The following is a 27,845-nucleotide window of genomic DNA, read 5'->3' as shown; positions in this document are numbered from 1 at the left end:
CTAGAAATCGATGCTCAGGAGCTCAGACTCCTTATTCTCCTCCTTCAACACATCCTTCCCAGTGCACTGGGGTCTCAAGACACCTGTGGTCTTGCCTCCATAGTACATCTTGGTGAGGGAGGGCAGAACATGTCATGGGCCTAAAAAGGAAATCAGAATAAAGGCAGGAGTTGGATTACGAGCCTTGGAACCTGAAATATTTAAGATGGAAACAAAGATTTATGCATATAATATGTCTTTTGGATTTTTCTTGCATAAATTTCTATAGAAATCAAATGATTCCCAATAGAAAATTTCAGTGAAATTCAACTTGCCTAAAGAAAAGTTTTTTACTTAATATGTTTATTTGCTCCTTGATACAATTTAGTATTACAGCTAAGCAATTATACAAAAAGGAATAAAAATATCATTTGAATCCTAAAGTACATTTATTTGGATCATATCATTAGTTTCTTTATTCATTCTATTCGCAAAAATTGTGCAAATTGTTTTATATTTATCTGAATGTTTCACGAATGATTGGAGGATTGCTTAATATTTACAATGTTAACGAATGAAAAAGTGTTTCCTTTTGATATTCATTATTATGCAATTCCAGTTATTTGGTCCACTGAAACAGTCTACACTTGACCAGTAAATCTTTGCAAATACTTGCTTAGGAATAAAGACATATGTCTACAACAGTGGGTTTTCCTGGTGCTAGGATCAGAGTTCAAGAGCACCATACAGTTGGAGAAATGCTGGCAATTTCTTTACTTCTAACCAAGGGATAGTGCTTAAATCGTGAGTCAAAGTAACTGCAAACAGAGAAAAATTTATACAAACTTAGGCAAATTTCTTTTTTTAGCTTTCACTCTCAAAAGTATTAAAATTTGTCACACAAAAAAAGGGGTAATCACACACTTGAGTTATAAAATGACATAACTGTGAACAAGACAGAGGTGTTATGTAAATGCYCTTCAAGTTGCAAAAATCCTGTAACAGAAAACAGGATTGTGATGTGTTAAAAACATACAACGAATATATTTCCTGTCTTTTAAAAACACCTTCAGATGTTGAAAGGCTTAGAGTTAAAGACAGCAAAAGGAAGGTATTTAACAAAGTCCATTTGTTAGAAAATTTAAAGCAAGATTCATCTCTAAGCGGAAAAAGTATCTTGGCAAATAGAGATAATAACTATATATTATCAAGAGAGTGGACATTTCACAAACTCAGTACCCTTGTTTTGTGTGTAGTATCTATCTTGTATACCTGTGAATTCACTCACTTTAAAAAAATAAACCCAGAATAGAGGATGAATTTTTCCCTCTAACAGGCACATCAGGGAGGAGTACACTTTGGTTTTACAAGGCATGATAGGTGACTTGAAACATTAAACATTTTTCTTGTAGACCTGGAAAGTATAATCTACCTGATTCTGACAGTGAGCTACAAACAGAATATACAGTTTGTAACCATAGAGTCAGCTTCCATCTTTCTTGTAGTTTAAATGTACATGAAAATATAACAAAGATCTTTTAACTCTTGCACAGACCCCAAATCAAAATTATAAATAGGCAATCATGGGTGTTATGTTCAAATATATAAATAATTAATTTTAAAACTACTGTCAATGTTATTCTTAAATATAGTTTTCACAGATTACTGTAGATTAACATGTCAAATGAAATATGATGCTCACCAACACTGATTTTTATTAAGGAGCTTGCTAAATTTGTTTGTTGCAGATATTTCATGTATTTCAATATGAAATTGATGAAAAATATAATACATAATAAATATTCATAAATATATGCACATTTGGGCTGTTGAATTTTGCTAGAGGTTGCAGGATTCAGTAGGCTTCAGGGTCCAGGGGCTTTTCCCTGGTGCTGTCACTAATTAGTAGTTTTATACAATACCCAATTTCTCTTCCCTSTGCATTCCATAGTAAACCCTGTACTTTTCAAGGCAATAATTTGTTTATTTTCATGGCTTTCTGGGGAGAGACTGTCCTTGCTTTTTGGTAGGTTTCCCAGCAGGGCCAGCAGCTGGCTCATTCCCAGAGGATGAACTGGGGAAGCAGCTGAGACAGTGGTGTCCATCTCCACACAGTCGGTTAGTGCAGGTGCCCTCCTCTCACAGGTCTTCTTAGCCTCATGGGCCTTTGGGTTTATGGTGGTTGGCCATTAATCACATAGCCTAACAATCTTAATTAAAAAAAATGTGAATCCTTCTAAGCTAATCCTTCTAATCCTTCTGTCCCATTTTGACAAACCTAAGAGTTCAGTATGAGAAACAGAACTCTGTATCTACAAATGTACTACATGAAACCAATAAACGACCAAGGCTGAATACCCTGCATTCAGTGTTGATCTTTATATAAATCTCTTGTGGATTCCAGGCAGCAGAACAGACCTCAGGGTTCAAAGCACACTAAAATTTCATCTCTACTTGCACTCTGATATGGGCAGTCAGGGAGGCACCCTGTCTCAGGTGAAATCTGAAAAACAGCATATTTGTGAGCATGAAGGGTTTGCTCCTGCAAAAACAACAGTTGTTCCATCTTCYAAATTACTATCTCCAGTTTATTTTTATTATGCAACTGAAATAACATTTTGAGCAAATTTTCATTGCTTTAAACTTCCATTGCCAGCATTTCAATGCAGCTTGCAACTGAATCCTCCAGGTCATGACAAAAGGTAAGACCACTATTTTTCTCTGCTTCTCAACACACGGTTTCCTTGGCTGTTATAGACATTACTATAATATTGATTTATTGCACAAAAGCAGGAAGAAAGGAAAGAAACTATGGAAACCTCAGGCACTATTAAAAGAAGCCTCAGTGTTTGTCAAATGAAAGGGTAAAAAACAGGCAGAAAAAGAGAGGAGCTGTTTTCCATTATTTTATTTTAATGTCTTTCAAGAATAACTGAGTATGAGATTCCTCACTAATACTGTATGTCGTTTTTGTAGCATTATGTCCTTGAAGGACACTTAGCAAATGACAACAATTTAAAGACACGTTGCACTCATGTAAACATGTATCCTATCAGTCCTCGGTACTGTAAATGCTTGCATTCATATTTCATGCTTAAGGTCTATTGATGAAATGTCTGGGGGGATACCACCTTCAAACCATTATAAAACAAGTCTTTAAGTGATGACAGAAGAAAAACATAATGACATCTTAAAGTATAATTGACATAAGGTGTAAAGTATGAGCAAATGTAGGAATAAAAAATAAATAAAGGAAAGATGACGGAAAAAACTGTTATTTTAGATTTTGCTAGTCATCCAACTGGTATCCAAATTGGAATTATGGTACACAGCTAGATCATTGAGAAACAAAATCTTGTTGTTCTGTTACAAGATGACATAGACTTATGACAGATGAGAATGCAATGAAAATTACAGTCACCCCCTGGCATACACACTCAACAGAAATAGCTTCAGTTATATGGTAAAGTTCCAGTTTTCATGTGGTAAAGTTTTATATAGTAAAGTAGGAACCAATATCAGTCAAACGGAGTTTAGTCTTTACTGCTACAAATACTATTTTCCTGACTGTAGACTTCCATGTTGTCTGCAGAGGAACTAGGAAACAGTAGCTGAATAGAATTAAAATAATGACACAGAATCCCAGAATGGTTGAGGATGGAAGGGACCTCTAGAGATCACCCAGTCCAACCCCCTGCTCCCGCAGGGACATCCAGAGCACGGGGCACAGGGTGGCAGCCAGACGGGTTTGGAAGACCTGTAGAGAGATCTTCTCTGGACAGCCGTCATCAATGACATTTGCTGAAAATGAAGAAAATATGAATAATCTTTTTTTTTTTTTTCGATGCAAAGGACATGAGGTATCTTGATTATTTTTTCTAATCTCACTTTGAAATGATTGTTAATCTCTTGCACTTCACTCTTCCCATCACAGCTCCTTTCAAGCTTCAGAAGTATTTAATGGATGAATGCCACAGAATATTTTCAGAAAGTATTTCTAGGCAATAAATGTGGTTTGATTGATTTCACAATTACTTTATGTTCACTCTCTGTAGCTATGCTTAAATCTTAAATCAAATTTGTGAAGCCATTTGTCTTGAGCATCAGTAAAAATGTCCACAGAAAATCCCTTTTTTTTTTTTTTTTAAATTATGGTGAACTGTATGATTTTGTGCCCATCAGGTAGCTGGCACTGAGAAGACTTTCCATCAGCAGGACTTGCAAGCTCTGAATCTGGTCCATGCTGCCATCAAGATAAGCCATTCTCCAATAAGGACCCAAGAATTTAAATTACAGTGGAGAAAGAGGGACTGTTTGGAGACTGAGCTACAAATCTCCATATATAAATACAAATCTATGCAGAAACAAGCACCCATAGGCATACCAGTTGTCCTTATTTCCTGGGGAAGTGATTTCACTGTGGCTGGTCCTTTTAACGTAAGATAGTGCAAATCCACAGCAAACTTGGAAACATCTATATGGAGGCATTATTGTAAAATGGTGAGGATCCATCCTGTGCTCCAGGATGATCAATTACTTATCTGATTGGGAGACCAAACTGTAGGACAGTTACCAGCTGATGGAACTTGTAGTTGTATATGGGGGAATACCAGTTTCCAGTGGTGTCCACCAAAGCTATATCCGAGTTGGAATCCCTCCATTGTGGCCAGTCGGCGGTTGACTCTAGCACAGATCCAGATGGAAGTAATTGTCTCTCTCTTTCTCCAGTTGAACCTCTAGTTCAGTTACCTCCTACTTCACTTGTATAATTTCAAACTCATTTGCAGCAATTCCAAGCAATTATGGGCAATTTCCCAGCTAGCAATTTCAATAATAAACAGCGGTAGCTATTTTATTTACTTCAACTTGGTCTAGATTTATCAGAGGAATTTAAATTTTAGTAGCTATTTTATTTACTTCAGCTTGGTCTAGATTTATCAGAGGAATTTAAATTTTATTTTGACATCTGTTTCTACACATACCTGTTTGGAAGGAATGAAAGTGACAGGCGGCAGCAGCAATAATTTACACTTCTGTGAAGTTTCTTGCAACTCTAAGCAATTTTGATTAACGCCTGCCTACTTTCTATCTATGAAAACTTGCATATCAGACAAATATGTTTGAATGAGTAAACAACTGTTCATTTCTTAGTCTAGTTGATGTGCAAGCATCTCAGAGTTCTAGAATAACTAAAATATTTTATGAACATGGCATTGGGTTCTTTAAAATAAGCTTCTGCTCCAGACACTTGGTGTTTACTCTTTCTCAGTGAGGATTTAGCAAATATTCTGTAATTGAAAAAATCTGTAATTAACAATTCTGAGATAAAATGTCATTTCCTCCCCCATTTCCAGGTCTCACAACCTCATTAGGGAGTGTACAATTGGCAAAATTATTCTATAATCTGTTGCTAACATTGAAAGTAGTCTGTATGGTTTTTAAATAACATGTTACAATAACTCAGACAAGGATTAAAAAGCACATTTTCATACAACATGCTCATGAAGAGAAGAAAACATACCAAAATTTTGTGGATGACTGTTTGAGCTACACTAATTCTAAAAGTGACTTTTGTAGCAGAAGACACAATCTTCCTCAGCTGTCACTTCATTGTCTATGGCTCTCCGATTTAATTACTGTAACATGTGACAAGATATGTGGAGACTCTAATCATCCAATGCATCAAAAAACACATTGATTCTTCTTCAATGAAAGAATTTTGGAATTAGAAAGTTTCTAGCAGTTAGTGCCCCTACTATTTTCTAAAGAATCCCATTTTTTGCTTCAACATTTCTCCAGAAATAGCACTCATCTAACAATGTAGAGTTTTGCACATGCAGCAGAAAAAGCTGCTACTCTGCTAGATGAGATTCTCTGCTTGTTAATGAAGTTCCCTCTGCAGTCCATCAATTCAGTACCTATGGCTGTAACACTGATTTTTCCGAAGAGGGCATTACTTGAATTTTTTCTCCTCTTCCACTCCTCTCTTCCTCTCTCCTGTCTCCTCTTCTCTTACTGATTAGAGGTAGCCCTAATGACTAGCTTAAACCCCACTTTTTATATAGTCAAGGTTAGATGCAGTATATATGATTCTTGTCCATCTTTCAAAAATGGTGTAACTTTAATAATCAGTGAGGAATCTTTGGTTCTACCTGCTTTTACTGCCAACTTCAGATGCTGGTAGCTCACCAATACTCTTTGTTTTTTCCTTAAAACAGCTAGACAGGGAATGAGCTTTAGGACAAACTACCTAAATTCTTGTGTTACTACATTGGGGTCTATGTAAGGAGTCTGATCCAGTGCCAGTGAGTGGAGATCGAGTTGGTGCTGCTGTCAGTAGAGTCTGGAGAGTCATGGACCATTTCCTCTCTAAAACACTCCAGAGAACAGTGACCACAACTGTTGTGCTCTGCTGGAATAGCTTGCACTTGCAGACATAATCAACAAATTCATCTTYGTAATGATATTAGGATCAATGTTAATGAATGTAGATTGGTGACTAGAAATTAAAACACTAAATTATAAATTCCATCAAATAGGAAGCTTTCKTTAATGAATATTCTGAAATGCATAGCATGGTCTTAGGTCTCAAAGATCACATGAAAAAGAAGATATTTTATCTTGGAGTTTTATTGTTGGCTTTTCATTTATCTTAATGCACACAAAGCTGCACACATATTGTTCTCTGACTCTGTTGTGTCAGGGAGAAAATGTGCAAACAAGAGAGTGGAATGTGGTGACAGTTTAATCAGAAAGTTGTGGTGACTCCCTTGATCAGAAAAATGCTTGTACCTCATTAAGTTATCTTCATTTCACTTTTCTCAACAACACTGAAAGCTGCTGAGAATTGTTGGGGATATCAGCATTTCAACTTGTATGATATAATGTTTTTGTCAGGGCTGTGGGTGAGTGTTAATTTACAGTGGTTTATCTGAATTTTGTAGAGAAAAGAAGATTCCAGGGGAATCTAAGTACATTTTTACTTCACAGGGAGGAAGAGAACAGCAACAGGAAATAAGATTTGGGGTCAAATTTTGGCATTAGATACAAGGACCTGTCTCATTCATCAAATCAAAGTTGCCTTATGCATGCGATGAATASCAAACAAGCTGAGGAGCTCAGATGAATTAATGCTTATCCCTCTAAGGCCATCAGTAAGAGGGCAGGAATAGAGGCAGGGCATATGCATGCATAAGCTGAACAYAGAAATTGCCTGTCTTTCCCTATATTGCTTTAGAGCCCTGTTTTTGTTGCTATATCTTGCACTAAAAAAAAAAAAAAAGGTTAACCTTGTAAACAGAGGCTCATACTTCSCAGTGGGCAAAGAAGGGAAAAATACAGTCAGAGCAGTCTCTTTTGTAAGRAGCAACACCTCATTACAGCCTGTCAGAAGCCTTGCTAAGCAATGGCCAGTGTGCCTAGCGGTAACAGACACACATGAAATGGGCACAAAAGTTTATTTTAGTGTATCACACACACTGTATTTTTGTTAGGAAAGAAAAGCCACGTAAGGATCCTTTTATTAGCACGTAACCCACTTGCAGCTAGGGAATTTATTTTTTTTTCCTCAGTAATCCTTTTTTTTTCATTGTGTTTGCATATTGCTAACATAGAAGACATTCTAAATGACTGAGCAAATGCTGGACAGTAGTCAAAGCAAAATACAAGAGAACAGATGCACAGTATCAATTTCGTTAACTGCCCAGAACTTTTAATTGCTGTTTTCACCCTATTAATTGCTTTCTATTTAGCAAAAACATTAAAAATCTAGAAAAAATAATCWAGTGTACAGACAGGCTCTTGAAAGCATTTTAATATGAAAAGAYCATGACAATCTAGAAGGTATTTCAAGAGGTTCAAATGAGCCATCATCAATTAAAAAAGATATAATGAACCGAATGTCTCTAATGTCTAATGTCTCTTTTATAGTATAAAAATGAGGCTAAACACAGTGAAACTGGGAGTTAAAGATTGGGAAGATAGAGGGGAGGTCTAGGATAGGKAAATCTGGGTCCCAGGGGCAAAAAGCCTGCCAGAATGTGACAAACCCATAAATMGCCATATAGAAAGGAAGAGCCACCAGAAAGGGCTGTCACAGACAAAATACACTGCCAAATCAACAGATTTGCTGGCTTCAATGTCAACTGGGCAGGTGCCATTCTCCTCTGCTGACCCCAACAGTCTCAACAAAAATGTGAAAATGGCTCACCCTGGTTTCCTCTTCTACTCTAGGCTCAATTGCTGTATAAATGCAGAGAGGTGCAATTTGTGTTTTCTGTCTCTCTTTCTCTCTGTCTCTCTTTCTCTCTGTCTCTCTTTCTCTCTGTCTCTCTTTCTCTCTCTCTCTCTTTCTCTCGCTCTTTCTCTCTTTCTTTCTCTCTTTCTCTCTCTCTTTCTCTCTCTCTCTCTCTCTTTCTCTCGCTTTCTCTCCTTTTCTCTTTTTCTCTTGTTTAAGACTATAGTATTCACTCTGTAGAGGAAGGAGATTTTTGCAGTACAACAGCAGGGAGTCCCTTTCAAAGTGTGCAAATTCATTTTTTAGCCTTTACCACCAGGCAGACTCAGTGGGTGATACAGTAATTGTCCACTGATGATCAAAAGCACAACAAAAGTGACACAGGTATGACAGACTATCCAAGAGTGGGTTTTTAATTGGAAATTCTGCTATAATAATGACCTTCTGGCAAAATGTTTTGAAAGTAACTGGGTTGCAAGAGCTCAGTACTGAATACAGCATCTAGGGAGACTGAGCTCAATAAAATGTCAGTGRAAGGTGGCATCTCCAGAAGCAAATCCAGGCCACAGGTAATATAAATCACCTCCCAGGATGCCTGAAGTTTATAACTGGTGTTTTCTGGCCCTGGTCCAGCATACAATTAGCTTCTTCTTTCCACTCTCCCAAGGAACAAAACCCTAAGAAAAAGACAAGAAAGCCATGACGGAACACAACAACTAACAAAACTACAGCTTTGGATTTTTTTTTTTCCAAATTTAAGAGAAAAATTCACCCACGGGATGATTAATGGCATGTAAGTACTTCAGCTTTGGAAGTTTGTAGAATAATAAACTTAAAACTGTCCACTGCCAATTAGTCCCACTTCAGCACCATTTCTCCTAATGCTAAATGTTATCTGTATATATATATATATATTACAGTATACAAAAATGAATATAAATGAATACTAACAACACAGTAATTGTCATATTTTAARGCAACAAGAGATAGTTAAAATACTGTTTCAACTTCTTTCCCTTCTTTCATCGTTTCTACAAAAATCTTCTCACTGTATCTAAACTAGTATTCTGATAAAAAGTTCAACTTGAGAACTTAAGTCCTTTTGCTGACTACGCTGGCAAGAGGAGAGTGGATTGTATCAGAAAGCCCTGATTTCCACACATAGGACCTCTCAACCCGCGCACTATGCAAACAGACTGTCCTGAGAACACCTGCTGACAATCTTCTGCTTGTTTTTATGCTTTCCTGAAGGCTACATTTTAACCTCTAAGAACAGTCTCCATTCTTCTGCTGTCACAGGTAGACTTGACCTTACAGTGAGGACATTGAAGAATGAGGTTTTCTCTGCATTTAAATAAGCTTGTAGAGCTACTTTGTACTGAGACTTTGATGTATGCTTCCCTGACAGGGCCTTGACTGCATTTGATGATCAAGCTTCAATCACAATCCTATTGAATGCTGGAAGAAATGAAACCTTACTTCAACTCTGTATAACAGAAACTTTGGTAAAGATAAAATACACATTGCTAAATAAAAAGACTTCTCTTGCTTTTTTTCCATCTCCCCCTTTGCAGACATGCATGCACATAGGGTAGGCATGGGCAGAGCTCACATCTGGCTGTGGTGCAGCAAGGCATGGGCTGTAGGGGAGCTCAGTGCATGGACATGACACAGAAGAGCATGTCATACAATTTTAGTGTGAATTTAAGAGTGAAATTTTAGAGTGGAGTCAGCATTTCTCAGATGGGACACCAGTGTTGGCCATGGAGTCCCAGGAGCTAGTCACAGACTCTGGAGACTGAGGCCATTTTTATCACGGTATCACAAAAACTGGTCAAACTCAAATTTCCATTGTGCAGGAAATGACGATTTTCTAATTCTGAATCTGAGCAGGAACTTAAGTGTCCTGTGGAATAAAAATCCAGAAACATTTCAGCTTGGCAGCATGGAAAGGTTTTGTTTCGACTAATGATGACTTATTTATTTTCAGTCGTGTTGATTATTCTCTTGGCATTAAGACTGCATTAAAATGTTACAATGTAGAAAGTAGTATTTTAAGATTGCCATTTGAATATAACACAACTAAGCCAGGAAAAATAACGTCAAAATGGGCATTTTACCATTAAAAAATCTCTAACTGGAAAGTTGACTTCTACTTCTAAAAAAATAATTGCTTTACATTGTGGTAAGAGAGTGAAAACAATTTTTGTAAAAAGTACATTTTTAAAAGGAAAATTGTTCTAGCCATTTCTTTAGACTAGGATATTAATTGAAACATCTCTTCTTTCAGATAGAAAGCACACATTTTTGATTTACTCTTCATTATTGGAAAAAAACAGAGAAAAATATTTATAATATATAAAATCCCACATACTGACTCAGCAGTGATCAGTCTGTTATAATCCTGAAAACAGTATTTGTTCCTGTGAATAGCATGAAAGGTCTCTGGGCAGCTGGAACTAGGTGGTACATATGTGCATGAAAATCTGAGCAGAAGGAAGAATGAGAAAGGAGATTAGGAGCAATTTGTGCACTATGCACCTAGCACTATTAATTTAATTCCTTATAGTCAAATAAATTCCATTATTCTTCTCCATTTTCTTACTTCTCATTATAGTGTAATATTGATCTCCCTGCATTACAGTATGGTCACAAATTCTTCTGTAATAATTTGTGATTATCTTCACAACATCGCGAAGAACAAAATGATGGTTAGAGAGAACCACAGAGAAGCGAGACCCTTGAATCCATCTGAGTTGCTGACAAAGTGGCATTTTAATATGGATGAAAGAACCAATTTAGAATTGAACGTGAATATGAAAACATTCATAGTTTTTGGAAAGGCAAAATTTAATTAGAAAATCCCTAAATTAGAAATTGAAGTTATGTATTGTCATAAATAGGGTTTACTTCCATCACATAGCTGTAAGCCATCAGTTTTGTAATGGGAATGGAAATCCTTTGTCATTAACACTGAGTAAACGAGCTGAAAGAGAGTCTGAGGAAAGGAGCGTTTCTGCTTGTGGTCTGTATTATAAAAAAAAAGCATACACATGAAGTACACACGACGAAATACATCATTTAATACCAGTGTATCCTTTGGGACAATGATAGAACTGCTAGGAAGAGTTTGTGTACCTTGGACAGCTTGTATAATACACATACAATTTGTATAGCATAGCTGTCAACCTTCCCACAGAGACTGTGGAAAAGAAATAATATGGATAACCAGCAGACTTGCTGACCTTTAGTGTGATTGATCAGTGTAACTGGCAATTGCAAATAAGTAATGACTGCAACTATTTAAAAACCAAATAGCAATCTGGGCTTTCAGYTGCCCAGCTCACTCTCCCAACCCCCTTCCTGTAGTGGCTAAATACATGGAAGACTGGAAAGGAGGCAGGAGCTTGTTGATCCATCAATTATTGCAGCTGCGAAAACACTTGGTGTGCAGAACACACAAGGGATGACAGGTCATAACCCTTAGACTCTAAGGCAAAAGATGATTTAAGTTATTTAAGCTAATTTATAATTACTTTGCTTTGAAGCAGCCTGAAGTACTTATACAAGCATTCTGATGTCTCCAGCCGTGGAGGTAGCAGCCTCCAGGTGACAACCATTTGAAATGCTTCTGTTGGAGATATGTAAGTGTGTCTCAACACCATGGGACATCTTGGAGTGTTTGTTTACTTTGTCATTCAAAGAAAATTACCTCGTCATTCTGATGGTAATTTTCTTTGAATGACAAAGTAATACTTGTAAAGGCTGACAGGAAGCATACTTCAATAAATACAGTGCCTATTATTTAAGGGTCTGAAAATCTAAGTATTAAGAAAATTAAAACTCAGACTATCTTGTGGCATTGGGAAATACTGATTATCTGACTATCTTGTGGCATTGGKAAATACTGATTATCTTCATTGCTGAAGTATAATGAAAACTACAAAAAAAAACTACAAATCTCTGCAAAGGGATTTTCTATAGTGGGTATAAACTCTGTCCTTTGGTTTTATGAGGACAGCACTGCTCTAAGGAGGGAGTGCTCTYGTGAGAGCCAGTTATTAAATACTGAAGTTTTCTGCATTGAAGCTGACAGTAACTTGTTAGAAAAGAAGCAAGGAGACATTTGGATTCTCTGTCGCCTAAAACAGCAACTGTTCGTTTCACTTCCCCAGAAAATAATAACAGTAATTCTAGAATTGCCTAAGATCAGCTTACTCCTTAATGTCTTGTAAACATCTGAGTTTTTGGTAAAATTGTAAAATAGACATATAGCATTCAATTCCATACAGTCACAGAATGCAGTTTCCCTGAAAATTAGCAAAGATAAAATTGGTACCAAGAACTCTGGTGATTTGAGCAGGAAAACTTTTCTTTTTTTGGATAAGAAAGGAATAAGGTTGGTAAACAATTTACCCTGTGAGGAGATACAGCAGCTGTCTGGAACTGAGAGATAAAATAGGAGAATAGGAATGCTCCAAAATAAGGTATTTTCTAATGATTAGGAAGTAATTGAAGAACAGCAAATGTATCTAAAAAAGGCCTTCAGAAAAAAAATCTACTCTTTACTAAGGACAAAACTACGACAGAAATGAAGATCCCCTTACTGTAGTGAATCCCTCTGTATCAGAGACATGATGGTCTCTCAAATTTTCTGAGTTCAGGCCAGGGCCTGCCTTGCTGGCAAGGGAACACCCTTGATCTTGATTCCCYTCTATAAAGAGCTAGAGTGGGAAAGAGGATGGAGGGCTGATTGCCACATTTATTGAGATGAAACTTTTTGCTATAATGCTATTGAGACATCAGTCTGTCTCTATGATGAAAAAGCCACATTTATGCATGAGGGGAGAGTTTGGGCTGAGGATGAGAAAGCTGATGTCATTTCTGTTGGCCTTTGTGAGGCCATCAGCATATTCAGTTCTAGTAAGATCCTAGGGAGATGTTGCAGTCTACATGCATAGACAACTGTGTGGTGAAAAAACTCTCAGATGTGGCACAGATTGGGGCTAGCTGGATGGGAAGAAGCTCTGCTGAGAGAAGCCTGGAGATCCTGATGGAGAAGGGCCAAGCTGGAGCCACCAATGTGTCTTGGCAGTGATGAAGGCTATCAGTAGGCTGGTTGGTATCAGCAATTACAGAGCCAGATACCGAGATAAGGAAGATGCCCAGTGAGCATTCTTTTACTTAGCACTCATTAGGTTGTTCAATATCTAGGATACACCATCTGGTTCTGTGCCCTGAATTCCTGCTTCAAGCATGAGACTTCCTCAGATCCTTTCCTAACCTGAACAATTCTCACACATGTTATGATAAGAGCTACATGACCAAATTAATATATATCCCAAAAGATAAAAGCATCTTTTTTAACAGAATGTAGAATTTGTTTAGTATGTATCAACGAAGATAACAGCAATTGCCCTGAGGCTTTCTCTAGTTTATTTGTAAAAAGAGCATTTAAAGTCACAAAAGCGTTACTGTCATTGCTTCTAAGATTTTCTTTTCCTAAGAGTCTGAATCCACAAAGTGACAAAAGGGCTCCTGCAGAAGTGAGGCAGTGTAGTAAAGAATTACCCATAATAATTCTTTTATTTCTAATAGCAAATCAAATAGTGCTTTCTTTCAAGAGCCAGAGCTAAAATATACAAAGCTTTTTTTTTTTTTTTTTTTTTTTTTAATGAAGATATATTCCCTACAATAAAAGGACTTAGGCTTCTATGGAGAAGGCAAATAAAGACTTAGTTGAAAAGGGTGTTTTTTCCTTTATAGCTGTTAATGCTTCAAACACAGCGACATCAAAGCTTTTCTAATATTTGTGCATGACTGAAAAAATTGAGGAGGAAATTATCCACTGCTTACTAGATAATTTTGAAAATGCCAAACAATCTCCATCAAGAAWATTTGAAAATGAACGAAAGCTACTGCAGCTGAACTCTGCAGCTGAGAATGATCACACTAACTTTGGGAGACACCGTTCTGCGAGCCAGCTAAAGGAAAATAAAAAGTGTGTATTTTTTATAGAGAGCTTCCACATGTGTCATAATAATATGGGTTATGCTATGAATGGCACTTCACTTCTTTTGGAATATTCTGCAGTAGATTCTAATTATATATTTTCAGTTGCCAAAAGACTGCCAGATTCACAGGATATCTCCTTCTGTCAACTTTTAAAATGCAAAATGATACACTTCTCCACTAGATGGTTCTCTCTCCATCTGGAATTTTACAGAAACTTAAAATACTTGCCAGCTACCACTAGGGTTTTTTTTCTGTATCAAAGACTCATATTGCAGTTCCTCATAAAGGATGAAGGTGGGAAGGATGAAGCGATTCTTTCAGTGTCTGAACACTATTCCATTTTCACAAGGTAGTGAATATTACTTTATGATACATTTTTACAATTAGAACAGTCCTATCTTGTATGTTTTTGCTCTATGTCACACTAGCTAATAGATAAGGAAAAGCAAAGATTAGACACAGTCCTATGTTTACCTACAAACACATAACAAAGCGAAAAATTTCTATACAGAAAGCAGAATTCATTATAAGTTATCTATAGATGTTCTTCTACTTTCAGGAAAAAAATCTATTGATAGACACATGACAAAATGCTTCTTTTCAAGAAATAGAATTGAAATTGTTAGAAAAAAAGTATAAAAAGTGAGAATATAGTGTTATGGTCTGGTGGGATATTCCAATGATGAAAGCTGAGAAGCAGAGAAGGTAAATTATAAAGCATCTTGAAGCCTCTGCATGTAAGTGGACACATACAGGAAGATATGGCCATATGGCCTGGTKAAAATGGTACACATAGAAATTATTTTTAACAGTAGAATTCTGTGTGGTTAGGTTAACGGCAAAATGAATGTAACCAGGTCAGAGCAAGAGTACTGCAAAAATCACTGCAGACACACTTAGTTTTCAACCTGAACCAGTTTTTGGAGGATGGTGATTATGTTTCAAGCGACTGACAGAGAAGGTCAGAGAAGAGTCTAAAACCTAAACTGCTGTGGGCAACAAAGAAAGTTAAGCCAAAGTTTTATTTTGAAGAGGCACCAGGAACAGATGTTTAGATCTGCAAGTAATCATAGAAATATCAATTGAAGCTTTATATACTGATGAGGCTCCCTCCAACAAGCGTGAGTGAAAGAAAAGGAGCCACTAGACTTCAAAGAGGGCTGAACTGCAAAGGGGGCTCCGAAGGACACCCTGGGAGGGCAACCAAAAAGCTGACAGGATGGCAGGGGAGTAACAGAATTGCAGACACTGGGGAGACACATTTTCAAGGACAGCACAGAGCTAAATCTCAGATCTGGTTGAAATGAGTCATCAAGTGGCTTTGGAGAAATCCAGTGGACAGCTGAGTCTGGAAGTTTAGAGATGAACATGAGGAAACCTAAGGCGCAGTCATCTGGGGAGTCATCCCCGATCCAGGGTAGATCCATAGGTAGAAAACCCTARACCTAGACCAACTTTGCAAAATGAATTCCATTTGTAGTGCATATTTTACTTCCCCTCCTTGAAAGACTGATATAGTGAGAACAAAGCAAGGGGTTCTCTCAGTTCATGTCTCTGGGATTTTCCWCTGTGCTCCACGAAGTGGTATCCCAGCAATTCCCAGGCAATTTCCACCTAACAGCCTCAGCTGGAGATCTCCTAATCCTTTGAGTTTCCAGCTGTCCTGGAGGCCCTGCTTGGCTTATATCTACTTTTTACCCAAAGAAGACTTAGGTATCAATAGGCTTTGATGATACACTTAGCCCAGATATGCCTCTGTCCTTCACCCTTTCAGTATTGTTTACTTTCTTCTTGAACTGAAATAACATAATCCCCTGAGATCAAGCCCCAAGGATACAAAAAACAGCTTATGTGTCACATTACCACTCCAGTCTTTGCCAATTCCTCATTCGGAAGCAGTTCTTCCATATYCGTAATTCAGTAACCTGACACGTTCTGAACACTCCTGTTCTTCAAGATGAGACCAGCACTATTTGGCATGAGGATGGGAGCTCTCTCAAAGTGACCATGTGGCATTTTGAGTGCTTAGAGGGTAAAGAAAGATTACATACGTGTTGTGTTTGACCGTGGATTTATTACAATACTCTAAGTAGACTTACACAGGAACAATAAAAGGCCCAGTTATCATCTTCTTCTGAATACATCTTGAATATAATAAAGCCACTAAATTATTTTGAAAAAAAAAAAGGAAAGTACAGCCACTAAGTTTATTTTGAGGTAATAATTATTTTCAAATGATAATTATTTAACCTAATCTTCACCTTCAAACAATGTGGTAAAACAAGATGCTCAATAATTATTCAGCAGTTGCAGACATAAATTCATGATCAAACACAATCAAGTTGAGGCAACAAATATTTTTGACTTCTGTAGATCTTGACTTCTTTGTTAATATTATGAAATGTAATTATGTTAATAAAATAGAGAAGTCTATGCTTGGATAAATATTATACATTGCACTTTCAAAGACCCATTCTGAGTTTTCTTTGTATTTACTATTACGGAATAAGGCGATCTCTATTCATATGGGAGTATTCTGAGGAATGAAAGGACCTACTTAGTCCAATCAGGTGTACACACAGGTTTAACGTCTTGAATGCCAGGGAAAAAAAGTGATATTTACTTAGGACAAAAATTAAAAAAAAAAAAAAGACTTGGAATGCGCATCTCAAATAAGGGATAAAAGGTTCTAAAAATGGAGCTGCAATTTCTAATTAAAGGTAGAGTCTGTAAAAATTCTGGAGTATTCTCAAAGCCAGGAAATACTTTGTCCCAGTTTTTATGCTGCCTGGTGGCTCTGCTGGAGCATTCTGGAAGCCAAGTGTCTAAGAAATGGACACCACTGATGGSTTGATCGTTGTTACAAATGTCTTATTAACAGAACACCTGTAGTCCTAATTGTATTTTATTCCAGAAATTATGTCTAGGTTTCAGGAGAAACAAAAAAAGAGTCAGTGTTTCAGCTTTACTTGGAGCCAAGTCATTTTTTTAAGACACTACAAAGCAGATATAATGGRAAAAAATAGCTAAATTAAATAAAAATTAAGGATGACTGGCTATTTGCGCCAGGCTGGGGGAAATAGTGCTTTTTCTTGGACCTATATCATTAGAGGGGGTTCAAGGAGTAAGGGATCTATAAATAACAGATTGCCATACGACCTTGAGAGCTTCTGGCTTGTGTAGATTACCAAAAGACCTCTTTGAGGATCAGATACAACCAGGCTTCCCAAAGAAAAATGACTCATCTGRGGACCAGAGGTGACAGGGCACATTATGGTGTCTTTCAGAAGGTGAAACAAGAATTTGCCCCTGTGGATGGGCAGCAATATCCATATACACATATATAACACAGAACAAATATTTTAATTCAGTCCATCTGACCTAGACACACAGATTTATTTTAAAAGATTCTGATTTTTATTAAAATAATATTTGGGTTTGAGGAGATTAAAGCTTTCAGTCTTTTGTGAGGACCTTACTGTAGGAGAAGGTCTAGATCTAACCATCTTGAAACTCAAGTACAAGATGACACAAAAATGGATCATTAACAGCCAGCACTGTTGTAGACTTCATTTCCTAAGAATAAAGGAGTCAACATTTTGTAGCAAGTGAGAAATTTAGTTCAATACCTGAAATACCTGAAATTTCTTTCAATACCTGAAACCAGTTCTATCAAACCTGATAGAACTGGAAGGACAAAGAAGATTTTGGGCAAACAATCCCTGGTTCAGATCACAAGTGTCTCCTTCCGTCTGTTGAAGGTTTCAGGAACTGGTATAAATGAAAACTTGCTTGATTTTTTACTTTTACCTGCTGGGTTTATCCAAATGTTCATATAAACTTTACCTAACCCACTTTAATTACAGGTGCTCTGTTTCCCCATTCTAAACCTTGTGTTGCACAACATACAAACAGGAACTTGTGGCTGAAGGAAATCATTTGGCTTTTTTTTTTGTGCAACAGTAACCCATAAAAACATGATTCTACTACTTTGTTTAGTCCCATATAAAACGAGGCTTGTATTGTTGGGGCTATTTTGGCTATCAGCCATACTCTGATGACAAAAAAGGTCTTTTTCCTCTTCTACTTTTCCTCAGTCTACTGCCTCCACAAGGCTGTTGAAAGCCTCTGATGAAATGATAGGGCTTAAACCAAAGTCATGACATGTTATCTAGCAAAATGGTGATTTGCTCCTGTTTTCYTCATGCACCACTGGCCTGCTTTGAGATAAGAGGTTTGCTACTCTCGAGAACAGATTCAGAACTGCTCTTAGGAAAGGCAAAATCCTGTATGAGCTGAATCTTTGCCTCAAGTTCACTATTGGAAAGGAATAAAAGAAAGGAGAAAATCCTGCTGTGCATGTTTGCATCTAACAAATCCAGCTGGGAGCAACAAAGCATAAAATTTGAAGATTAGACTGGTAATGAAGCAGCTGAGAGTCCTAGGAGAAGAAGATTGCACATAGTAAGACAGAGGTTCCCAGACTGATTGAAAACTGCTCTTTTCCAGTCCTCTGCATGTGGACTCTCACTGGGCAAGACATGCAGCCTCTCTACCTGTGGCAAGAGGCTGTAAAAAGCTTTCCAAATGAATAATAATAAATTTTAAAAAGCCAATGGGAAAAAATGGCAATGTTCCTTGAAAGTATGTTGTATTTATTACATTTGAAAAACACATTTCCATTAATGGTATAGATTTGATTGTTTGATTGACTTAAAGAGTCAATGTTTAAAAGAGTTTAAAAGAGTAATGGATAGTAACTCAGTGAGTTTATCTGAAAGTTTAAAATAATTCTTAAATGCAGAGTACAAATTCATGTTTCTTCTGATCTATACACAGAAATAAGAATTCAGATTTCCCACTGGCATATAACCCTGTGTGGCCTAAGCACAATTGTCCTACCTAAGGATTACACAGGACAGAAGACAGGAAATGTTAGACACAAGATAGTGGGAACTTAAAGTTCTTTACATGGTTCTTGAAGATAATAAAATTGAATTGGGAAAAGGCAAGAAATGTATGTTTTCCCTGCAGTTACTGGGGTTGTACTTCAAGGAGCCTATGCTGGGCAACTTGCCTGGCTTTGCAAAGTTGAGTGTTTGCACTTCTGCTCAAACTCACTACATACAAGCAAGATACTGGTTTGTAACAGAGGGATTTTTTAAAATTATTATTATTTTTACAATAAATTGGACAATAAAGTTACCTTGAAACAGTATGGAGRTGCATGCTCATGCAGTAAGTAGATAAATTACTCAGTTGAAGAGACTGGTTAATAACTCAGTGGATATAAGCTAAGAGGAGAGTTTGTTTGGTGTATGAGTGTAAAGACAGCACATTATGAAAAGATTAAAAGACTGGATACTGGGTGTTAAGAAGTATCTGTAAGCTGCTGAGCAAAAGTTAATRAACAAGCAGGCTGGCATGGTTGTAGGCACAGCTGGAACAGTAACACAAAAATTACTTCTTCAGTGATGGGGACAGTGACACTTCAGGGTCACTCTTTGCAATGCTGAGCACCTCGGTATTCTTGATCTGGGGTTTGCCTGAGGCATCAGTCAAACCAMATGGAAGAATTTATGCCCTGCCTATTTTTATGTTCAGCAACAAGTGCAAAGAAAGGCGACAGAGGTCAGAAGCCCAAATATATCAACACTTAGATTTATCTCCAAGATTTATGCATAGTTCTGTACTAGGATTATTACAGGCATTTCTAATGGGTTATAATTATGTGGAATTCAGTTGCTCTCAACTACTAGAAAGGCTTTCACACAGCTTAAACTAGACATTTTGAAAGGTTAGATTTAATTGCTTATTTATGCAAAACCATATGTAATTGGAGGCCATTTTATCAAATTGCCTTTATGTTCTTTTGCTAAAGTAAAATATTTTTTGCAGCAATTTTATCAAAAAAAAGTCAAATGTGTCATGCAAAATTTTTCAAAAGACTCTGTAATTAATGATTTGTAAGATTTGGATCTGTAACCTTTTATAACTTTTGGGTCCCTTTTACCTGATACTGTGCTTTTTTTGCTAGAAGTGTTTCAGATGAGGCTATTTAAAAGTGACATTTTTTAGTGTAATTCCCCTTGCCTAATTAGCAGTGCTTGCTAATTCTTTTCATAGTGCATAGCAAAGCCACTCTGGGAAAGCTAGCTGAATTTTGTTCTACTTCATATCAAACATTATTCTTTATTTGAACTCTAGCTGAAGAACCCCAGGCCATTTTTTTATTTATGGCAATTTAAAAGGAGAGTAAAACTCAAAAACCTAGCAAAGAACCAAGTATATAGGCTTGCAGAAATATTTTTGATATGGTATCSTTAAAGATACAATCTTCAAAGATGCTAAGCATGTGCAGCTCCTGCTGATATCACTGAAAAATGCAAGCAATCACTGCCAAGAAACCATTAGAGTTATCATGACTTAAAGTGGTCCTAGTTCTTCTTTTTCTTGCAGCAGAAAGTATGAAGTCTTTTACTTTCTAGAGACTTCCTTACTTTTAGACTGTTGCTTTATACTGTGGGCTCATAATTTCACTTACCTATTGATAAAATCCATTTTAGGTCTGTATTTTTCTAGTCAAAGCCCTGCAGGGCTTACATCTGATAAAACAGTTCTGCAATGAGTAAAAAAATATAGAAAAAAAATAACAATGCTATAAATTTTATCTGACTCCAAAATAACTACCAACAGGAAAAGAAGAAATGGCATCAAGTTGTGTCAGGGGAGGTTCAGGTTACATATTGGGAAAAACTCCTAAACATAAAAAGTGGTGAAACATTGGAACAGGCTGGCTGTCCAGGGAAGTGGTGGAGTCACTATCCTTGCCAGTGTTCCAGAAACAAGTAGATGAGCCACTTACGGACTTGCTTTTAACAGGCATGGTATTGAAGACCTTATGGTTGGACTTGATGATCTCAAAGGTCTTTTCCAACCATAATGATTCCATGATTCTGTGATTTTGGAAGGGACCAGGAGCTTTTATTCCTACCTCCACAACCAGATCCCCACTCCATCACTCCATCGTGCCTGAAGGTAGGATGGGTCACCATCTGCACCCTGCAAAAACTGCACCACCTGCACCCTGCAAAAACTGCAATTCAGTACTCTGGCTTACTCAGCAGGAACATGGAAAATCAGACTAGTCGGATGACATATTCAGTATCAAATTGCTTCACGTATGTCATTTCTCAACTCGAGCCTTTCATGTAGAAAACAAAAAGAAATGTTTCATTAGATGGAAAATTTTGAACCAATTGTATACCAACTGCTCTAGGTTACTTGCCCTAAATATACATGGCAGTGCTGACATGGTAGCCTACAACATTTTTCTGTTCATGAGAATAACTCTGTTTTCTGCTGTGTGCCTCAAAGTTGTGTAATCACAGAGATACCTTACCCAAGAATTCAAAAATAAGACAGGCTCTGAAATCACGGGATCTCATAAAAATATTCATCAGTGAATCCTTTTGTGCTCTGCAGTTTGAGATTTTATTGAGTTTATTTTCAGTTTATGCTCTTAAGCTTATTCATGATATTTTAAAATTTTAAATGCTGTGRTTTTTTTAGTTGTTTTGAGAGCAGCATGCTAAGTCTCAACCCATGAAACGAGAAATCACAGAAATGCAGAATGGTTGAGACTGGAAGGGACCTCTAGAGATCATCCAGTCCAACCCCCCTGCTCTAGCAGGGACACCCAGAGCACGGGGCACAGGGTGGCATCCAAGCAGGTTTGGAAGATCTCCAGAGAAGGAGACTCCACAGCCCCCCTAGGCAGCCTGTTCCAGGGCTCTGTCAACCTCASAGGRAAGAAGTTCTTCCTCATACGAGAGACGGAACTTCCTGTATTTCAATTTGTACCCACTACCCCTTGTTCTGTTGCTGGCCACCACCAAGAAGAGCTTGACCCCATCCTCTTTATACCCTCACCTCAGATATTTGTACATATTGATAAGATCCCCTCCCAGTCTTCTCTAGGCTAAACAGGCCCATCTTGCTTAATCTTTCCTCATAAGATGGATGATTCAGTCCTTTAATAATCTTTGTCGCTCTATGCTGAATGTTTTCTAGAAGCTCCACACTCCTCTTGTACTAGGGAGTCCAGAACTGCATCCAGTATTCAAGGTGYGACCTCACCAGAGCTGACTAGAGGGGTAGGATCCCCTCCCTCCACCAGCAGGTGACACTCCTAAAGCAGGCCAGTATCTCACTGGCCTTTTTGGCCTCAAGGGCATACTGCTACCTCATGGTTAACTTGTCAACCAGGACTCCGAGATCCATCTCTGTGCGACTGTTTTCCATCAGATCAACCCCTAATCAGGTCAACCTCTAATCTGTCCTGGTGCCTGGGGTTATTTCTCCCCAGGTCCCTCGGAATGGCAGCACAGGCCTCTGGAGTGTCKGCCACTCCACCCAGTTTTGTATCATCTGCAAACTTGCTGTGACCTCTAGGGGACACCACTGGCCACAGGCCTCYAACTAGACATGGCCACATTTATCACAACCCTCTAGGCTCTGCCATCCAGACAGTCTTCAGTCTACCTCATTGTCCACTCATCTAATCCATGTTTCCTGAGMTGAATACCAAACCTATGCTACTTGCTATGAATTTCTATGTAAATGTGACCATGGGCTTACAAAATAATACCTTCCCTAATACAGCTTATTCACTTTGAACAAAGTCTGTAGATCATAATTCAAATAATTAAGCACAGGGACTATATTCAAATTAATGCCATCAAGAGCATATTTAATTGAATTAAATCAAATATGAGGAATCTATGGATTTTTTTTTTATCCAACATGTATGAATGCCCCAGAAATCAAACCAAATAACATACTAACTAAAGGCAATGAACTAATGGAAGCAAAAGTATGTTAGATTTTCGTAATTCTGATTCACTTATTCCTATGAAAATAATATCATAACAGCAGAGAATCCTTAAGGTTGGAAAGGACCTTTAGAGATCATCTAGACATATCCCTCTGCACACGCAGGGTCACCTAGAGCATGTGGCACAGGATTGTGTCCAAGCGGGTTTTAAAGATCTCCAGAGGAGGAGACTCCACAAACCCTCTTGGTAGCCTGTTCCAGTGCTCTGTCAACCTGATTGTTAAACACTTTTTCCTTAAGCTCCTGCAGAACTTTTGATGCTTTAGTTTGTGACCATTTCCTCTAGTCTTATCGATGGCTACCACTGAAAAGAGGCCAGCCCCATTCTCCTCACTCCCTCTCTTTCCTCATAGGGCAGATGTTCCAGGCCTCTGATTATCCTCACAGCCCTGTGCTGGACTCCCTCCTGCAACTCCACATCCCTCTTGTACTGGGGAGCCCAGAACTGAACACAGTGCTCCAGATGTGGCCTTACCAGGGCTGAGGAGAGGGGTCTCCATGGCCGTCTTCTCCCCTGCCCTCCACTGTCCTCATCTGCCCTGTGCTCAGAGGTGCCATCCTGCAAGGCTGAATCCTGCAGCCTTCCCACAGGGAAGCTGTGGAGTCTCCTTCACTGGAGGTCTTCAAAACCTGCCTGTATACGACTCTGAGCCATGTGCTGTAGATGTCTGTGCCTGAGCGGTGGGCTTGGTGTACGTGATCTCTAGAGGTCTCTTACCTCAGCAGTTCTGTGTTGCTGTGAAATCACTCCTCAATGCAGAAACTACCTGCAGTTAGCCAGGGTCACTGTGGCAACCTGGGACTTGTATTTGTCTGGATAAGCAGCGTGTACAGCACGGCTCTGTGGTAACCTTAACACTAGGACAACATTGAATCTCCCCATCCCATCTTACTGACAACTTTAAGACACCAATAGCTCTCACAACAAGACTGGAATACAAGGTTCTTTATTGAAGGTCATGGCTGGTTCTTCAGCRMCGCCTATAAGGATGTTGTGAGCGGCGCTGTAAGCGCGAGCGGCCTGGCCTTCGCTCCGGCCCACTCTGTCCTCCCTGGCGCCGGCTCTCAGGAGCTGTGGAGCTGGGTGACGATGTGGCCTGGCTGCCACTGCTGGATCCAGCTGTGTCCAGCTGTGCACTGGAGGCTGTAAGCAGAGGCAGGGAGGTGAGGCGCATGGCCCCAGCACTTCAGGGCTGGAGAGGCCCCACCGGTGCCCTCATGCGAATTGAGTGACTCTGCCAGGACCACCCTGAATGTCCCAACAGCCCATGGCTTGGCACAGGCGAAGCTGTGGGGCAGAGGGGCCCTCTTGCTCCTCTTACCAGTACCCAGGCCTGCACAGTCATCACATTCCCACGTGGCTGYGTTGGSCCTCAAGCCGGAGCAGCGTCGGTGGGTGCCCCTGGCAGCACACGAGGAGCAGAGGAGCAAGTGCCATGGTCTGCAAAGGAAATGCATTGGTGGCCATGGCAGCCAAGCTGGCAGTGATGCCAACAAGGCTGCACGGCAACAGTGACTTCTTTGAGCAAGAGGGTGCCTGGCAGAGCCCTCCTAGCAGACCCCAGAAGTCTGTGCCAAGACTCCTTGATCCTGCAACCCACAGGCAGCAGAAGAGCCTGAGCACAGCACCAGGCAGACCCTTCACTGCCTGCAGAAAGTCTTGCAGGCCAGCAGGGCCAGCCCTCCTGCCCTGGCCACTCCCCAGTGCCATAGAAAGGGCTTCCTCTTTCTCCCTCCTTTCTCTGCTCTCCTCCACAGGCAGCACTGAGACCTGGCCACACAAGGACCTTCAGGCATCCACCTGGCACAGGGCTGAGACACCTTTCACCACGTGGGCAGAAGGGGCATTGCTGCTGCAGTCACTTACCCAGCTTCCTCTGCCCGTTCCCTGCCCCCTGCACACAGGCACCGGTCAGCATCACACCGGTTGTGCCGCAGGTACAAGTCTTCAAAAGCCCCGTCTGCCTCCCAGGCGGCATCTCTGCAGGATGAGCAAAGGAAGCTCTTGAGCCTGCCCTGCTCCAAGGCTGGAAAGCTGCCACCTCACCTCCAGACCTTGGGGCCTCCCCTGCTCCACCAGGACTACAGTGTCCTGCTCCCCTCATGAGGGCATAGCGCAAGAGCAGTGCCCAACCAACCTGACAGGGACTCGGATCCCCATGTTATACATCTCTGGCAGGAATCTTTCACTGTCCTTGCACAGAGGGCACTGGAAGCAGAAGATCCCAGCACGCAGAGCCTGTTGCTGCAAGAGAGCCACAGACAGTGTGAGCGGGCCACAGACAGTGTGAGCGGGACACTGCTCCTTGCTGGGCGCCTGTGGGAAGGGTCTCCTACCTGGATGCAGTCCCGATGGAACCATGCGTGCATGCACGCGGGGCACACCATTGTTGTGAAGGACAGCTTTTCCTCCACAGGCTCCAAACACAGGAGACAGCAGATGTCCCCATCCTGCTGTGCCTGCACTGTCTGCTCTGGGCGATGTTCCCGGCAGAAGGACCTGGACGGAAGAGTTTGCAGGAGGGCCACAAGCTCAGCATATTATCCAGTCCTATCACGTTCACGTACAAGGTGACCAGAAGGTGAGCAGAGGCTGGCTGCTCTGACGGCAGCRAGCGCAGCTCTCTCCTCTCATTCCCTGCCTTCCCACACCATCTCCCACCCACCATGGGCTGCGGCATCAGCTTCTGGCTGAGGCCCAAGCAGTGTCTGTTGCTGTGAGAAAGGCCATGTCTTGGTGTGTGGAAAGGATGGGGCTCTTGCCTGCACAGAGCTGGATGGCAAACAGTGACTTCCCAGACCTGAGATGGGAAGGCACTGGCAAGCCTCAGGGGCTGAGAACAAGAGGCTGTCAGGGTCCTACATGGAKACAGCCCTCCCACTTTGCTCCAGCACCCACAACAGAGGCAAAGGGACACRAAGCAGAGCTGCCTGCGAGGGTCGGGGCTTGGGCATAATCCGTGCAGGCCAAAGCAAGCAGCTGCCTCGCATGCTTGGCCAGTGCTAGCCCCAGGGTGAAGGAGGCAGCTGCCCAACAGGATGCTCCTTCGCTCTTACCGGTACAGCCCAATGAACTGGGAGATACAGCCATCTTCACGGCCGCAGGGGAAATGGAAGCTGCGCTTGCAGCCCTTGTGCCCACACGTCACCGTGGCCCCCCGCTCACCACAGACGTAGCACCTCTGCAACAAGCACAGTAGCCCCCATCACACACATGGCAAGGTTGCCCCACACCCGTGGGACGTCTCCCATCCCCCCGGGCACTGCTGCCTGCCTCACACGCTGCACAACCACCTTGGGGGCTGAGGGTGCTGCTTCTGCTGCAGCCTCTGCAGGCACTTGGGCAAGGCTTGCCTGGAGCTCACGCAGAAGCCCCACATTTCCTTCCCAGGGCACAGTGTGAGCCCTCCCAAAGGCAGCGCGACACAGCCCTCCCCATGCTCCTGCTAGCTCTTCACCTTCCGAGTGGCCCGTTTCACCACATGCCGGACATCCGCAAGGTGGAACACAGCCGCTCCTGTGGCATCGGTGCTCCTCACAGGGAGCCCACTGGCAAGATTCTGAAAAACAGCAAGGACCCCGCGCTCCTTTAGGCAGGGCCCATTGCTGGGGGACACCAGTGAGAGGGCTGGGCCAGGCCACGCTGCCCTCGCTAGCACTGAGCCAACTCCTGAGCCCTCCGGAGGCTCCACATGAAGCAGCACAGAGGCCTGGCGAGGTGGTGGCCACGTTGTGCTGTGCGCTGGCAGGGCAGAGGTGCAGAGCGCCAGGCTGAGGGGCTGCGGGTTAGGGCTGCAGGCAGCGCTGGCGCGCAGGGCTTGCTCAGCTGAGCACACGCCAGGCTGGGGGCCCGAGGAGAGCCCAAATGGGGCGCAGCAACTGGGCTCCAGGAGGGACAGCAGGTCTYGAGAGGGGGCTGATGCCTACAGAGCTCCTGGCAGGGCATTTGTCACAAAGTCAGGTCCACTGGGACATGGGCACCTGGGCAGAGCTGGAGGCAGCCCAGGGACACTCACCAGGCAGTTCTCGTGAGCACAGAGYCCATCCTTCTGATTCTTCTCACCATAGATGTCCTCGTTAAATTCAGTCCGGCGACACAGCACACAGGCTGCAGGGGAACAGCAAAGGCCACAGACACTGAGCACCCACTGGGGCCTGGCAAAGTCTCCTGGAGACCTTTCTGCACCAGCGCCTGCTCTCCCTCTGTGGCCCAAAGCAGGGCCGCTGGCAGCCCCACACTGGGGCCTGTGCGACAGACCCAAAGRAAGCCCCTTCCTTCTGCAGCCTCCGCGATTTCCACACACCACCTGCCCTCGTGTTCCCGCCCCCTCTGCCAGCCCCTCTTGCACCTTCCCTGAGCCCCATGGCTGCCAGGCAGCCCTGGCTTGTGGCAGCCTTTCCTCCCCACACAGCCCCACACAGCCCTGCGTGCGCAGCAGCAGAGGACGGGCCATGCCCCAGCGCCCTGCACAGCTGCTGCCTCYCTCCCTGCCTCCCTCGCAGCGTTCACAGCYGCCCACAGGCCACCCTGCAGCACCCGTGCACAGCGGGCGCTGCAGGGAGCTCGAGCTGCCCTCTGCTCTCACCCTCCTCCCGCGAGTCGGGGGCCTTGCGCTTCATGGCGCACTCTGCACAGGACAGTGGCGAGCGCTGCAGACAAGCCCTGCTGCAGAGGAGCCGGGGACTCCGGCACCACACACAGCTTGAGGGTAAGTGCTT

General features: G+C 41.3%; 1 protein-coding gene across 1 annotated transcript; it reads right to left on the bottom strand.

The window, feature by feature from the left end:
- Positions 1 to 27,746, bottom strand: LOC112956314 (PHD finger protein 7-like). Its single transcript, XM_026049815.1, has 8 exons — positions 27,713 to 27,746; positions 27,143 to 27,234; positions 26,184 to 26,308; positions 25,464 to 25,626; positions 25,265 to 25,371; positions 24,994 to 25,107; positions 728 to 797; positions 1 to 108 (listed from the first exon to the last, which is right to left on the bottom strand). The coding sequence occupies exons 1-8, from the start codon at positions 27,744 to 27,746 to the stop codon at positions 1 to 3; spliced, it is 813 nt and encodes a 270-aa protein (XP_025905600.1).
- Positions 27,747 to 27,845: the final 99 nt, after the last annotated feature.

The sequence above is a fragment of the Nothoprocta perdicaria genome, unplaced genomic scaffold (assembly GCF_003342845.1).
Source record: "Nothoprocta perdicaria isolate Ctin4 unplaced genomic scaffold, notPer1 scaffold_62, whole genome shotgun sequence".
Taxonomy (NCBI): Eukaryota; Metazoa; Chordata; class Aves; order Tinamiformes; family Tinamidae; genus Nothoprocta; species Nothoprocta perdicaria.
This window is presented reverse-complemented; position numbering and strand designations above follow the sequence as displayed.